Source organism: Xenopus laevis, chromosome 5L (assembly GCF_017654675.1).
Source record: "Xenopus laevis strain J_2021 chromosome 5L, Xenopus_laevis_v10.1, whole genome shotgun sequence".
NCBI classification, from domain to species: Eukaryota; Metazoa; Chordata; class Amphibia; order Anura; family Pipidae; genus Xenopus; species Xenopus laevis.
In genome coordinates, this window is record NC_054379.1 from 29965950 (window position 1) to 29983334 (window position 17385).

At 39.9% G+C, this 17385-nt stretch overlaps 1 protein-coding gene across 2 annotated transcripts in view; it reads right to left on the reverse strand.

The window, feature by feature from the left end:
* The window catches only part of meis2.L (Meis homeobox 2 L homeolog), a 133428-nt gene that overhangs the window by 7060 nt on the left and 108983 nt on the right, over positions 1–17385 (reverse strand). For both annotated transcript variants that reach the window (XM_018262812.2, XM_018262813.2), the window contains exon 10: positions 20–78. In XM_018262812.2, coding sequence (XP_018118301.1) covers positions 20–78 — 59 coding nt within the window. The remainder of the gene's footprint in view (positions 1–19; positions 79–17385) is intronic.

A 17385-nucleotide genomic window follows, 5' to 3' on the forward strand; every position in this document is an offset into this window, starting at 1 on the left:
GTTACTATTGGGGACTTGCCTGCTCGATTGGACTGGTCGATCATGGGCTGGACTATTCTTCTTCTAGCGTTTATAAACCTATGGGACAAAAGAAAATAATGACATCAATAAACACATATATAAAAGAGGACATGTGAATTATTCCACTTCTTCTCAATACTTTTGATGTTGAACTTCATGGCCTAAAAGCAAACTGTAGCCAACATTATTCTTTCAGGCTCTAAAGTCATTTGGTTGTAGTTTATGATACCCTTTGGTGGGGCCACTTAAAAGCTCATAAAGTACTGGCTTTTACAGCCTCAAAGGTTTCCTTGAGGTGAAGAAGAACTCTCCTGGATTTTTTCTAAAAAGACTTTCACATATGAAGAACTCTTAAGTTGTCCACTAAAAGGTATTACCACCAGCAACCCTCATGGAGAACAGGATTGATGTAGCCCACTCAGCAGGGCTAAATGTAGTTTTAAATGCTCTAAAACCTGTGTAAACCCCAGTGACCTTACAGAGTACAGGCTTGGGGCTTCTGAGTTGATTTATGTTTCCCTGCTTTTACCACAGTTGGACATTTCCATTTAATCTCCACATGAGGGAATTAGCCAGGACTGCTGAAAAAGCAATATACATCCATACAACTCTCTCTCTCCAATTGCTTGAGCAGAATTTCATATTGGGAGGGTGGGGGGGACTCTAATAAAGATAAAGCCTGATAAGAATATATTTCATTGTATACATATTGCACAACTTTTATTTAAAATGTATCTTTTTTTTGTCTAATATAAGTAATTCTATTTTAATGTCCACCACTTAGATAATGAACAGTTATGGCCGTACCCTCATCTGAAAAACTGTCTGTTGTTTTATCACCGCTCTCTTATACTGCCGCCTGAGTTCAGACCAAAGTAATCATGTTAGAGACTTTAAGCCTTTTTTTCCCTTTTGGTTTATTCAAAAACTAGGGTCAGCGCAGGGTGAAAGCCATATATAACAAACTCTGGTCGGACAGATGCCCACAGTTACTTTTGACAGTCACACTGCCACAACATGTAACAGATATAAACTACATTCCAATTATATCAACTGATATTGATTTAATTGATATACTGATGTACTATTGACATTTAAATAATATTTAAAACTTTTAAATGACACTTAGGGGGTTATTTACTAAACTCTGAATGCAAAAATTAGGGATGCACCGAATCCATTTTTTTGGATTCGGCCGAACCTCAGAATGCTTTGTGAAACATTTGGCCGAATACCAAACCGAATCCGAACCCTTATTTGCATATGCATATGAAAATTGGGGATGGGAAGGGGAAACCATTTTTTACTTCCTTGTTTTGTGAAAAAAACCATGTGATTTCCCTCCCTGACCCAAATTTACATATGCAAATTAGGATTTGGATTCTGTTCAGCCGGGCAGAAGGATTCGGCGGAATCCAAATCCTGCTCAAAAAAGCAGAATCCTGGCCGAATCCGGAACCGAATCCTGGATTCGGTGCATACCCTAACAAAAATCACAAAAAAATTTGTGATTTTTTTTTTTTATATAAAACCTGACTTTTAAAAAGTCGCAAATTTTTCGGAAAATCGGATGAAAAATGAGAAAAAAAATCATCAAAATCGGATTTTTCCCATAAAGCTAATTTTCGGGAAAATGTAACAATAAATAAGCATAAAAAACCCAAGTGGATTTGATCTGAGTCTTTAGCAGAAAACATTGAGATCAATTCGGACTTTGATAAATAACCCCCTAAATATAATTTAAATGTATTGCACAGCTAAAAAAATAGATTTATAATTTTTGTATATAATTCAGAATATAATAAAATTTGGTTATATAGTTTTACACTATTTAGTTGGATCTCCATTTTAGTAGATACCTTGTGAAATCCAACAATTCCCAGTATTTTCATTGCATTCATGACCATTCTTCACAGTTGAGTTAATTTTCAAATGAAATCATTTTGGTGGGGGTCTACACAATTACAATCTTTTGGCAACATTAAATGTCATCAAAGTGGTAAAACAAAGAAGCAAACACATCTATTGTTCGAGCAAACCTCTTTGACCCCCACTTCGAGTGCGTGGTTCCCACCCCTTGAGACACACAGATCTCTGAATGCCTTCCCTAGCAGGAGGCCGCTGAACAAACACTTTCCCGTGGCCTGCGTAGACCAGGGTCCAGTTGCCATTGTTCTTCAGAATGTGTCCCTCAGAACTGTGCTTTTGGTGCAACTGTCTTTGCCTGGTTAACTACCATTTGTTACACAACACAAATTAGAGCTGTTCCATTATAAACGACCCGGTCGTTTGTAAATAGCGTATAATTTAGAGGCAACAGAAAGTGCGTTCACTTTGTTTCTCTCCATTAAAATTAAACTTCTTCGTTGGCAATAACATTCATCTTTTGAATAAAATTCTGCCAAATCAAAACTCATGCTAGACTAACACTTGGACGCAGTTTGTTGTTCATCAAACACATACATATTGTATAAGCAGCGTTTATTCCTTCAGTGCCTTGGGGGTGAATTTAGAAACAAGAACATTTCCCTTCTAGGCAGAAGTAATAAAATTGCATTCTTGCTCCTCCCAGAACGAGTCAAACTAAGGTCAGCATCCCATCCTCGTATCTTTTTAAATAAACTGGTCCAGCTGTTTGTTTCAAGCATGGCCTTTGACCCTTTCTCCCATCTCTTCTCCTTTGCTAGCAGAAAGTTTTATTTTGTGGCCCCAATTTTGGGCTGAAATAATAAAACTTTTATTTCAAGACGGTAAAAGCTAGCAAAAAAACAGATGTTAATGTGTCCGTTCACAAAAGTGTTTGTCTGCTAAATACCCAAGGCTGTCCAGCTTCTCACCATAGTGGAACATTTATCCTATATGTTTAAGGATTGGATTTAAAGGAATAAGGAAAACATGACGGGATAGGTCCATAAAAATCCCTTAGCAGCACCCTGCGCCTCCCCCCAAGCCTTCACTTGGGCTGCATTTCCCTGCCTATCTACCAACATATGCAGAATGAATTTTTAATTAGGGATGCACCGAATCCAGGATTTGATTCTGGATTTGACCAGGATTCGGTCTATCTCAGCAGGATTCGGCCTAATCCTTCTGCCCGGCCGAACCAAACCCTAATCCTAATTTGCATATGCAAATTAGGGACAGGGAAGGAAATTGCATGACTTTTTGTTACAAAACAAGGAAGTAAAAAATGTTTTCCCCTTCCCACCCCTAATTTACATATGCAAATTAGGATTTGATTCGGTATTTGGCTGAATCTTTCCTGAAATCCAAAATAGTGGATTCGGTGCATCCCTATTTTTAATGGAATATTTTAACCTACATTTAAAGGGCTCAGCTACCATTTTTGAACCTTTCAGTTTTTTTGGACACAATTCTCCATGTCCTTTTCCCCACAATGTAACTTTTTTTTTCTTGAGCATCATTATGTGTAAAAGCTTACTACTGGCAAATTGAATGCAAGTTGTGTAAGCTGTAGTGTGGGGGGGGGGTTGCTAATTAGTGGTGTACAGCATTATTAGTGGCCTTAGCATCCAGTTCACAAGGCACAAACCAGTTGTGTCCATAGACGCAATCCGCTACGGGAATCCTGGAATTATTAACTTCCATGGTTTGTTAGTATTAATGCATGCAGTTCACTATAACATGCTAAATGTTGCAATTTGCCAATGTGAATGGGCACAATGCACGTTTGCCTTTGCTTCCAAACTATTGTTGCAGTTATAAATAGACCCTCTAGTGTTTTTTCTATGGTGCAAAACATAAGCAGCTCGGAGTGTTGCTGGTAGACGCATTAATTCTTTGCAAAAGTTGCATTTCACTGGCCTAGACTGCAGGACAGTCGGTCACCTTGGGCCATATGGCACAGTGACCAATTGCATTGTCCATGTGAAATCAATGTTTAGTGCATGGGTTTAAAAAGCTGTAAACAATTAGAACAACACAATGTTCAAAGCGTTTGGCCAAATTACCGGCAATCACATTAGAACACTGCAAATATTAAAGGAAACAAACTCAGCTTTCAACTACAGTAGGGGATATCAACTAAATATCAAGGAATGTTTTGGAGTGCAAGCTGCCAACCATTCGTTGAAAACGGAGCATGGGAAGCAGACCTTCCCTGCTTTGGTTACCCAGACAGCGGCAAGCAGTGGCTGCAAATGAAAAACGTACAATGCCTGCTGCAAGCCAATGGGGAGCACAATGATAGGTGTCAGCAGTTCGGTTCCTTTAAGCATCTCTTTGACCTTGCACTAAGGCGGCAGACAAGGCATCCAGTCAGATGACTAATCTCGTCCTTAGCTGATCAAACTTGCACAAAAATGCACCTTTATAAAGAATGGCCCTTTGGTTCTATAAGAGAAAGGCTATTAGAATGCATCCAGTATTAGAAGAAAGAATAAATTACAGGCATTGAATATCCAGCATTAAACGGAGGCACTTTGGTAGCTGACACACTTTGGTTAATTAAATGCTTTTATTGAAGGGGGAAAAATAAACAATTAACTTTAACTGAACCATCAACAGTGCCATTAAAACACACATTTTTTTTTCTATTACCTTTGATGCTTACATTGATGGCACACATGGCACTTTCCAGCCTGGCACCCCACATGACCTTCTGCAACTTCCATTCATTTGAAACCATCAGTACAGGGCTTTTTGGTTCTAAAAGAAATGCTTGACGGAGTACTTATACCTGAGCACCTGGACAAGAGGTTTTAGGCATTTCCCATTTAATCCAGAAGGCAGAGGATGACAATTTCCTGTAGGCCAAAATGTGTCATACTATAAAGTTCCATGTGCCCTTATAAAGTTCCTCATAGCCCTTAAATGTTGCTCCCGGGGGCTTCAAAGCAGGTGGTTATTTTTGAATTAGAGGCAAGTTTTAGTTGCATAAAATCCAGGTGTACTGCCAAACAGAGCCTCTTTTAGTCTGCCAGTCCATATAGGGGCAACCAATAGCCAATTGAAGCCCTTATTTGGCACCCCCAGGGACTTTTTTTGATGCTTGTGTTGCTCCCCAATTTGAAGTGTAGCATTTATATTGACGTGAGGCAATTTTTGCAGCGAGGGTCATTTTCCTAAACCTGCGACTATTTTGTCCAAATGCATTAAAGTCAATGGGCATCTGAATAATTTTGACGCGCGCCAATTTTTATGCGCGCAACCATTTTCACGTGCAACACTTTTTCATGAATAAATTCGCAGGCATCAAAACATGAAAAATTCACTGCAAATCCATGCCTGTCGAATTTATTCACCCATCACAAGTGACACATTCTTCCTACAAATATGCCACCAATATAATATCGATCTACACAGAATTATCATATCACTGCCGACTGAACTAACAATATAAGTTTGATGCTTCATATACAGAAAGATTAAGAGACTTGTACAATGTCACAATGGATTGACACAATAATCACAATAATCAAACCCAGTTCTGCTTGGGTCAGACACTTGCTTCTCATCACTTTCCCAGTTTCATCTCTCTTCTCTAATTCTTTGGGAAAGCCTGAGCTCTGAAAAGTTTTAAAGATAAATTCTCCAAGTATTCCAAAGAGAAAGGGCATCTGACTGGTTCATTTAGAGCAGGGATCCCCAACCTTTTTCACCCGTGAGCCACATTCAAATGTAAAAAGGGTTGGGGAGCAACATAAGCATGAAAATGGTTCCAGAGGATGCCAACGAAGGGCTGTGATTGGCTATTTGGTAGCCCCTATGTGAACTGGCAGCCTACAGGAGGCTCTATTGGGCAATACAACTTGTTTTTATGCAACCAAAATTTTAGTCCAAGCCTGGAACTCAAAAATAAGCACCTGCTTTGAAGCCACTGGGAGCAACATCCAAGGGGTTGAGGATCAAGATGTTACTTATGAGCCACTGGTTGGGGATCACTGATTTAGAGCCTCCATAACCAAAAAAATGGGTGTGTATGGGGAAAAAAGCGGAACAGTTAATCAACACCCAGCTAATGATGATTTGCAGATAATGTTTCCAATAAGGAAAATCTTCGCTAAATATCTCTTTTGCTGCTGGCAGATATTACAGTCATACAGTAATATGTACACAGACATAAGTGTCTCTCTGTCACAACGACATGACAATAAGAGCAGATTTTGCAAGTCTGTTACCGCAAATGGACAAAGGTTTGTGTATATGAGATGTCTCGGCATTATTGCAGTTGGAAGCTGTTAATATGTTAAGTGCTGGTTGGTTGTGAACAGTGAAACTAAAGGAGAGGAGGGAGGGCAAAATTTTCTTATATATCATGGTAAGGATATGGGATCCGTTATCTAGAAACCCATTATCCATAAAGCTCTGAATTACTGAAAGCCCGTCTCCCATAAACTCCATTTTATCCAAATATTCCATTCTTTTGAAAATGGTTTTTACTAAAAAATAGAACGTTACCGTCTACTTTATCCAAACTAAGATATAATTAATCCTTATTGTTGGGTTTATTTTATGTTTACATGATTTTCTAGTAGACTTATGGTATGAAGAACCAAATAATAGAAAGACCCATTATCCAGAAATCCACAGGTCCCAAGCATTCTGGATAGCAGGTCTCATACCTGTATATTGTGTATATTGCCCCCCCCCCAAATCCTCTCTGATCTGCTGGTGGTCTCTAATATTAACCAAAATCACAGGCTGCTTTGCACTTGGCAATGTTTTTAAAACATCTGCAAGCAAATAGTTCTACCCCTACTGTACTGTATACATTCTATCTAAAAATAGTTGTGCTATAAATAAAAATACAGCTTATAAGAATAGCCTTCCTGGCATGAATAATGTTGCATGAAAAAATCATTTGCAGAATAAACCCCTTCAAAAGTTGGGTTTGACCAAATGACAATTTTTTTTTTCAACAGAGGGAATTGTCTCAGTTCTATCTTAATATAAAGGGAATGGACATGCATGTGATTATCAACCAAAATAATTCCACCCAAGCAACCAGAGATGATTCCATGTTTTGGCACAAGTCTGCCATAGTTACAGGCAATTCCCATGTATTGTTGGATGACAATTCTCCTCTCTTGAAAAAGTTACAGAGACATATATCAGGCAGATTTGCTATAAGGGGCATCATGGATACATCAAATGTTACATTAGTCTTTTTCCTTCGCAACTAACTCAGTCTGAGTAAGCCAAAACTTGCAAATTGATATCTGGCACCTTCAATATTCTCCGACTCTCCCTCACGCTGAAGAAGAAAGGGAATTGGAAAGAGAATAGCATTATTCATCACGTAAAAAAGAAGAGGCCGCGTGTACGGTTCACTAAGCACCTACTCTAGAAACATAATATTGGAATTTACTCAAATCACAGCAAGACCATCAATCATACGAATCAGTAGATTTTCCTTTAAGCTCAGATTTTACTCCTCAGGCGGTAATGAAAAATTTGTACCATGTAGCAAAAACAGAGCTACGTCAAGGCTTTTCCAGAGCTAAAGTATGATAAAACACTGTCGGTAAAAATGATCAATTAGCTGACGAATGAAATGATCTGAGGAGAATAGAGAAGACAGATTCAGCTTTACATTCTGTCTGTTTCATGCACAAACTCCAAGTTAGGATTTGCCAGTGTATTAAACAACCCGGCTCTCTATTATACAAGAAATGTGCACAATTTTTTGCTATAAACTCTTTAAAGCCTATCATTCAAACAGTGTGCTGTTCTCATATTTTCAACACCTGTAAAGATACAAGTTAATATTAGCGCCGGGCGAATAAATTTGCCTGGCGCGAATTCACGGCGGATTTCTGTGTTTCCGAAAATCGCCCCCGTTTAAAAATTTTTGGATGCGTTCGAAACGTCGCTCGCGTCAAAATCAACGTGCATCAACACTATTCAGACACCCATTGACTTTAAAACCGGCGTCAAAAATTCTGCGAGCGACTTTTCAGACGCGCGTCCAAAATTGATGCGGACGTCATTTTTTGAGTTTCAAAAATTTTTCACCGTTTCACGAATTTCACAGGAAATTCGCAAATTTTTCAGTGAAGCGCAACGGAAGAAATTCGCCCGTCACTAGTTAATATCATTCGCCAGAAAGTAAAATGCTACTTCTGCACAGGCAAAAGGGAGCATATACTAAGCTGGGATATTGCTGTTACTGGATTTTCCTATAAAGGCATAGTAACGGCTTAGTAATTTAGCTTAGTTTTAAACAATATATGTATATATAAAGGTATGGGACCGGTAATCCAAAATGCACGGGATTTGTAAATCGGATCTTCATACCTTAAATCTGTTAATAAATCATTTAAACATTTAATAAACCCAATAGGCTTGTCGATCGGGCAGGTTTCATGGGATCAAGGACCTCATTGGTTCGTTGATTTGGTCCTCGACCGGATCGCCTTTAATTTTATCGCTGTGATCTGATCATTGGGCCCTAAGGCCCCACCTCAAGGTGGGCATATCAGGGAGAGATGTCTGCGTGTTTGGCCACCTTTAGTCTGGATTAAGTACAAGGTACTGTTTTATTATCACAGAGAAAAAGGAAATACTTTTTAAAAATGTTCATTATTTGAATAAAATGGAGTCTATGGGAGATCATGATCTTCCTGTAATTTGGAGCTTCCTGGTTAATGGGTTTCCAGATAACGGATCCCATACCTGTGTGTGTGTGTGTATATATATATAGATAGAGAGATGAAATATATCCAAAAGTTTAAGGGAACCCTAAAATGATTTAAATATCTTGCAAGATCACTTACATGGCTTATCACCATTAAAAGAAGTGCCTGTGCCAATTCTCTAAAAGGGTTTCCAGTAGACTAGATCCCTAATTTTATTATAATAGACCATGTATTCTAATTAATCCTTTACCCCCTAAAAATAACAAGTTTCGCTGAATGCTGGTCACAAGTTCACAACATCCTTTTCCATTCGGCCGATTCACATTCTTTCTGCATCTATCAGCATCTTTTCACATTCACTCAAAGGACTCGATGTGAAACAGCTCGAAGCAGAATTTCTTACATTTTTAAACTTTAGAAAAAAAAAATATTAAGTGCTTGATTAGTACAAGATGATAAAGGAAACAAGTGTTTAACGAGGCAAATTAGACTGAAAGTCTATCAAGGACGCCCCGGCGAATGCCGGCGTGGTTTATAAAATATTAGTGAAACTGTTAAATGACCCAGATTTCATTTCAAAAGTGTGCTGCTGCCTCTGTTTTCAAGTGAAAGGAATCTTTAAGCCTTTAATGCTGATCCAGAAAACCATACATCATTTAAACACACTGGTTTGAGTCCGGGCTCGGCACATATGCCTTCAGATGCACTTCCTTTCCTTATGCCTCTGGCTCTGTTTCATTTTTTAAGAAGAGAAAATTGTTTTATCCAACAAGGAGGCAACATTTGCCCCATTTTCAATATTTCAGGCTGACTTTTTAACGTCTCAGAATGCAGTTTGTTTTATTGAGGCACAGCCCCGAGCAACTGTGTGATGTAAAGGGAGAGGAGGTCTCCAAGGGCACTCTATTCAGCACTTCTTTCTCGGTGCTTAATTACTCTGCACTATTCTTGCCCACTGTTGACTCAAAATAGGTGTGGATCAGGTCTGTGCAAGCAATGAAATACCAGAGAGTCAAACTTTATGTAAACACACTTAGGGAGATTTAACAAGAACAGACCAAAACCTGACTTGTATAGAGAGTCTCAACTGTTCACATTGTTTTTGCTCAGGTTCTTTAAAACCTTTGAAAACACAATGAGAAAAAGACTAATCACGTATTCTCGGAGAAGTTCACATGTTATCTATTTGGTTTTGGTGCTACAGGCCTTGAAATGATCAGCCTTGCCAGGTTCTAAATGATAAACCAAAGCCAGTGCTGAACTAGTTAGGAAATACAGACCCAAGAACAGAAAATCCTACCTTTAGCAGAACTTAAAGATGTAACCTACTTCCTAGAAAATGCATATCTAGCTAGTTTCCACTAGAACAATCTTGATTAACAATAAATGGAAAACCCATACTGCATGCACGGAACATTCCTTCTGCTTATCTGCATTCATATCTCCTAAACATTACATTTTGTTTGCCTTGGACAAAAAGTTTGCAAAAAGGTTTAAAAAATGAAAAGCACTGTATTTATGGCTGTGCTGTTTCTTTACAATCTCTTTGTATTATATAAATATAATTGGTCTATAACAGGAGTGGTCAGGGGGACTCAGTTAATATTAATATGAATTTTGGACAGAATGCCTACTTGCTTTTCTCAGTTTTCTTGGAAGCTTAGACTGAAGGTCAAAAAGACTTTAGGGCTTTAGAGGAAAACACTTATTTGTGGTTCTAAATATTGTTGGACTTATGGCTGAATGATACAGAAATGTTTTCATATATCTCTAACCTTGCAATGAGCGGGGTTGCCAAAGATCTGACTAGTGATGGGCGAATTTATTCGCCAGGCGCAAATTTAATGTGAATTTGCGAAACGGGCGCGAAAATTCGATGGCGAAAATTCGCCGGCGTCAAAAAAAATTGTCGTCAGCATCCAAAAAAAAATGGCGTTAAAAACGGGCGTCGGCGTCAAAAACGCCCGTCTGCGTCAAAAAATGGGCATCAGTGTCAAAAGCGAGATGCCGGCGCCATTTTGCTAATTATTCGCCGTTTCACGAATTTCGCTGGAAATTCGCGAATTTTTCGGCGAAGGGAAACGGCGCAAATTCGCCCATCACTAGATCTGACTTCCAAGGAGAATTAACCAAAAAAGGTAAGACAACCAATGGTGTATGGAAATGTCTTCTTGGTCATTTTTTGCAAACCGTGGTTTGCGGGTAGTGATGTGTGAATAAATTCTCCAGGCACAAATTCACAACAAATTTCCCTGTTTTGCCACCGGCAAATAAATTACCAAAACTTCAGTGAAAATTAGCCCGCGATAAATCATCAAAAAAAATGGGCACGTGTCAAAATTGTCAAGCGCATAAAAGTTTTTATGCACGCGTCAACATTTTTCGGACGCGCGTTGACTTTAAGGCATTTGGACGAAATAGTAGGGGCATATAAAAACAGCAAAATATTTTGACGCACGTCAATTTCGCTGCCAACAACAATTTTTATACACGTGCCTATTTTGTCCAAATGTATTAAAGTCAACGGGCGTCCGAATAATTTCAACATGCGTCAATTTTTATTTGCGTGACTATTCAGACGCGCACCCCAATTGTTTTTTGAAGTGGCGGATTTTTCGCTGTGAATTTTGTCGACAGTTTCACAAATTTATTTGCCGGTGGTGAAATGTGGAAATTCGCAGCGAATTCGCGCCTGGCAAATTTATTCATCCATCCATGTGGCTTTAAATCCTTCTATTTAACAGTTGAGTACTTCATGTGCTTAAAAAAATAACGGACAGCCAGTTTAAGATTGTAAGCACTTTCTTATGGAATGGAAAGATTCAATAAAGGCCAGCTGATGGTGAAATATTTGGGGAATATTGGAACATATTGCAAACAAAGAAAGTGCTGTTAGCTGCTAAGGATGCATACCGAGAAGAAAAATAATGCATCAGCTTGAAAATTCTGCCTATCCAAACCCTAACACATGTACACACAAGTACGTAGATACGACACAGATATACGGGTGCATTTTCTTTACAAGGCAAATATGAAAAGCACTGGAGATACTAATCTACGTAACTGACCTGATTATTAAAAAAACTGGCAAGAAATCTAAACCTAACAGTTACAGACTGTCCATCTGTTGCTGTTGTTTTAGAAAGGGCCAGTATGTTCTAAAGGGCAGTCACACACTGAAACAAAACACTATGATATTATCAGGATGGGACGGAGGTTCTCTTTGCTTTAGGAAAATGCATTATAGCTAACCTGTCCATTAACTGGTTGAAGAATGCAACTGTAAAGAGGCTGTCCTTAAACCGGCATGACACATTAATTAATATGAGAGTATTATGCGGGATAAATATTGTATCTAATCTGAGATTTGAAGTTATTAAACTGGATGGAAACCTTTGTAAATGTAGCTGCAACAGTTAGGTCTGGCGCATATAACAGCTACTACTTGGAGTGCTTTTCCAGTTGGAACATCCATACAAAAATGTCATATTCCGAGTCATTGTTAAAGACCATCCTAGTAGACATGAGTTTATGTTTTTATACACATTTCATGTATCCCCACAAGCGGTGTTGCTGCCAATAATTTATGACTGATCTGCACCCAGGCTGCCCTTCAGCATTTTATTTAATCTCTGCAACAGTGATTTACAGTGGCTCATCATTAATAATAGAAAAATGTACATGTGTGTTAACAAGTTAGGCAGAATCTTTGACAGAAAGCAAAAATTTTTAGAAAGTTATTGCTTTGCAGAGATGAAGAAAAACACAATAAATCAAAAATCAATTGTTCACTGTTCCCTGGAGCAAATCATGTTGTCCAAGGTATTTATTCTGAAATCCATTAAAATCTCAAGATTTTAGGCACGTTCGGCAAACAGAATAGAAAAAGGAGAAGAAAAAAAAACTTTTCTCCGTCGCTACATGCTGATTGCAAGCATAATATGGGCAAATGGAATTCACAGAAAAATAAGTGTTTGTAGTGACATTGACTACTGATGATTCTGGGCAAGATTTGGGGGGGGGGGGGTGGTTTTATATAAGCAAACTAAAATATTTAAACTAAATAGGGTCAATTTACAGTGACTAGTCCCCAACCAGTGGCTCTGGAACAACATGTTTCTCACCAACCCATTGAATGTTGCTCCCAGTGACCTCAAAGCAGGTGCTTATTTTTGAATTCCTTGTGTGGAGACAAGTTTTGGTTGCATAAAAACCAGGTTTATCACCAAACTAGAACATTTTACATGCTTGTGTTGCTCCCTATTTCTCTTTAGGGTCTGGCCACACGGTCAGATTCGGGGGGAGATTAGTCGCCAGGCGACAAATCTCCTCTTCTTCGCGGCGACTAATCTCCCCGATCTGCCTTTCCCTGCCTTCCACCGGTTAAAATGTAAATCGCTTAGGGGCAGTCACACGGAACGCTTCGTTTTCCGAAGTTTCCTCGAGAGGCAATTATGGACCACTTCGGAAAACAAAGTGATCCGTGTGCCCGCCCCCTGGCGATTTACATTTTAGCCGTCAGAAGGCAGGGGAAGGCAGATCGGGGAGATTATTCACTAGCCTGGCGACTAATCTCCCCGAATCTGCCCATGTGGTCAGACCCTTAGAGTCAGGGCACACAGGCAGATTAGGGGAGATTAGCGCGGTGACTAATCTCCTCTTCTTCGGGCGGCCAATATCCCCAAACTGCCTCCCCTGCCTTCCTGCCGGCTAAAATGAAAATCCCGGTGGGATGGCACTCGGAGTGATCAGTTTTCCGAAGTTTTCTCGGAAAACGAATTGGTCAGAGTGCCATCCCGCCGGCCATTTACATTTTAGCCAGCAGGAAGGCAGGAGAGGCAGTTCAGGGAAATAAGTCACTCCGAAGAAGAGGCGCTTTGTCACCGGGCGACTCATCTCCCTGAATCTGCCTTTGTGCCCTGACCCTTAATTTTAAATGTGGCTCATGGGTATAAAGGTTGGGGACCCCTGCTTTAGTCCACTAACCAATCATTAAGGAAGGGGTGCCCAAAGGGTACAAAGTCATCTTGGAGTCTCAATGAGCTGTATAAAGTCATAAGATATGTGGTCAGGGGCGTAACTAAAGAGGAAACAGACCCTGCGTGTGCAGGGGGGCCCAGGAGTGTAGGGGGCCCAACAAGGTCCTAAATAATGAGCTATTTAAACTTATTTTGGTAGAAAATATCAACTTGTCAATATTATGGGGCCCTAAATTTCCTGTGGTGCCCAGTGACATCTAGTTACTCCACTCTGTATGTGGTTTTTACAACATGGGTGTATGATCCCTTTATAAGCTTCCCTATAAACACAACTGGGCATGTGTATGTATGCCTACAAACAAAGAAGCCCTGATGACAAAGCCACCTGTTTTTATGACATCTCGGTTCATGCTATTTTGGCAAGGTCATCAGACGAGTGGAGTTACAAACACTCAAGGGGGTGGTCCTAGGAACATCTCACCAGTCGTTTCAGGAGAAATTTAACGTTGTACAAACAGTTCAAAACAGCATTATCATTTTTAAGTTTTTAAGATCTGCCGAAAATGATTTCAAGCATTTTAATAATATGTGTTTTACCTAAACTATCAGAACAGCTCTCTATTAAACTGACACACGACAACTATGGATTAGACAGCAAACGGAAAGTGAATTTCTGTATTCCCAGCCCTCTATTTAACACGGCACCAGAAAATTGATCTCCCTAAGGCAACGCAGGTCAGAAAAATTGATAACCCTTCCATGCAACGCTTGTGCTCTTGCCTGACTCTCACAGATAATGCACTTTTGTTATTAATCCCTAAATAGCACATACAATGTAAGTAGCTCTTATCACAAAGGTGCTACATTGTAGATTACATGGGATTATATTGACAAGAAAATGTCATTTTTCGTAATGAAGTTAAAACAGCAGATAACCCTCCCGTCTATGACTGGCTTTTCTAATTTACCATGCAGTTGTAATGTATATTCAGAGGACGCGAAAACCCAAATGTATCCTCTACCACTGATAAGTACATGTAACCAGAGAGCATCTAGAATCTTTAACACGCATTAAGCCAAAGCAAACACTACGGCATATTAAGCGTTCTGCTCATGTTCCCTTGACACACGGAAAATCTTAACAGCATAAGCAAGAGATCTTTTATACCACTTTCCCAGACATTCCTCTCAAATGCTTCTGTGAGGCTTTATTCATTTCTTCAGAATATATAAGGGGTTTTAGTAACTAATGACTGCCTTGCATAATTTACATAGGCTGACCAGGCTTTAACTACAGGACAGGCTCCCTGGTACAGGTATGAGATCTGTTGTCTGGAAACCTGAATTACAGGAAGGCCTTTTCCCATAGGATCGATTTTAATCAAATAATTTAAAATTTTAAATGGATTAACTGTTTAATAATAAAACAGTAGTTGAGTACCTTGTACTTGTTTCCATCTAAAACATAATTAATCCTTTTTGGAGGCAAAACGATCCTATTGGGTATTCTTCATGTTAATTACATTTTTTAATAGACTTAAGGCCCTCATACACGGGCCGATAAAAGCTGCTGACAGACCGAGTCGGCAATTTATTGGCCCGTGTGGGGGGCCATCCAACGGTCTTCCCTGAACGATATCTGCCCGAAAGTTGGCCAGATCTCAATCGGGCAGGTTAAAAAATCCCGTTGGATCGCGGTCACATCTGTGCGTCTATGTGGTCCTGCGATGCAGCCGCCAATTTCCATTATGATCCGATCGTTGGGCCCTAGGGCCCATGATTGGATCAGGCAGGGTCGGACTGGGCCAGGCACTGGGAAAAAACCCGGTGGGCCCCCGGCTCTTGTGGGCCCCGCCGGGCCCAGGTCCGCACCCACATGGGGCTCTTAATGCCCCCTTTGTTGGAGGTCATGGAAGAAAACTTTGTGCGTGCGCATGCGCACAGAAGTGGCGCCGCGCACAGACGCGCCACACATGCTGGCACTGCAGGGGGGTCCAGAGGGGGGCCCTGGGGCAGCAGCCTCGCTGGACCCCGGGCCCCCCAGCCTGACCCTGGGATCAGGTGATCTACGTCTATATCCACCTTTAAGGTATGGAGATGAAAATTACGGAAAGACGCCTTATCTGGAAAACTCCAGGTCCTGAGCATTCTAGATAACGGGTCCCATATCTGTACACCTGGAGCATTTAGGCTTTGGCCATAGCACAATGAGTGAGCCCAGAAGGGATTGTCTCAGTGGCGTAACTAAAGAGGAAGTAAACCCCACAGTCGCAGGGGGGCACGAGGAAAAGGGGGGTTAGCTTCCTCTATAGCTAACAAGAACTCCCCCCCCTTTCCTTAGCCGTTCTCTTACCTGTGGTGGGGAAGCAGAGTGTGCACAGGGAGGAGAGTGGGTGTGTCTGGGGCGGGGTCTGGGGGGATAGTGGGTGGGGTCTAAGCGGGATGTGGGCAGAGGCAGGAAGTGGATGGAAGGATGGGGATCAAAGTACGCTGGGCCCCTCTGAAGATTTTTTGGCAAGGGTCCCGGCGCACTCTAGTTACGCCACTGGATTGTCTGTATGTATGTTTGTATGTAAGTGTAGCAGTATACACATTTCTGCATTTGCTGTGAAAAGTACTCCAATGTCCAATGATTCTACCTGCTACACTAATTATACAATAAATCCCAAATCAGTAGACCTCCAATGTCCCCTTGGAGCTGAAAGAAACAGCCTTTTTGCTGCTGATTCAATTTGCTGCGGATTGAATTTTGCCATGCAAAACTTCAATCACATTAAATATAATAAAAGTATGTGATTTTGTAACAATTTAATAGTCAAGTCTGGGAATGGTGAAAAATCGATTTTCATTTTTCATTATATTTTAGCTTTAGTGTGTCCTCATACCACTAGTCAGATGGTTGCATCAAGATATGAGTCTGGGTTTAGTGATATCAAGTCCCTATAATAAATGGCACCAAGAATAATCTCCTCTAATTAGAAAAAAAAACATTAATTAACCAAACAGTGAGCGAGCAATTAACAGAGTAGCAGAGTAGGAAGGAATGACCCGTGAGACATATGAATAATACCCTGGATATCTTATCCCTAGATGGTTTGAGTTAAAGGTCCAATAACACAGACACAGGGAAAGACGTCATATAGAAATTCAAATGAAATCTACTACATAAGCACATTTATTTTGTGAGACTGAGAATTTATTTGTGCTAATGTGTTTTTATTTTGGGGGTAGAGATAGCATTCGTGGCCATTAGTGGCCAATCAACCGTATTCCGAATGGTTATTTGTGATGCAACATGAGTCCTAGAAGCTTGCAGAGTTTATATATGAAAGCAATATTGGATTGCAATGAAGGCTTTTCTGAGATTTAATATTTATTTAACTTTTAGATATAATTTTTAGATGTAGGCAAGAGCCTTTTGTGATTAATGTGTATACAGGTAGGGGATCCATTATCTGGAAAACTGTTATCCATGAAGACTTAATTTTATCCAAATAATCAACATTTTTGAAATTGATTGCCTTTTTTATCTGTAATAATAAAACAGCACCAAACTAAGATATAATTAATCCTTATTGGAATTAAAACCAGCCTATTGGGTTCATGGGAGGCCTTAATCAAAATCCGAATTTTTAATAAAAGAAAGTTCAACCAAACTAGAAATGGATCTTATTTATTATTAAAAACAGTATGATTTAATCAGATTGGGGGCAAACACGAAACAATCGAGGGAAAATCCTTATCATACAGAGTTTTTTTTTCCAATCACTCGATTTTTCAGGCTT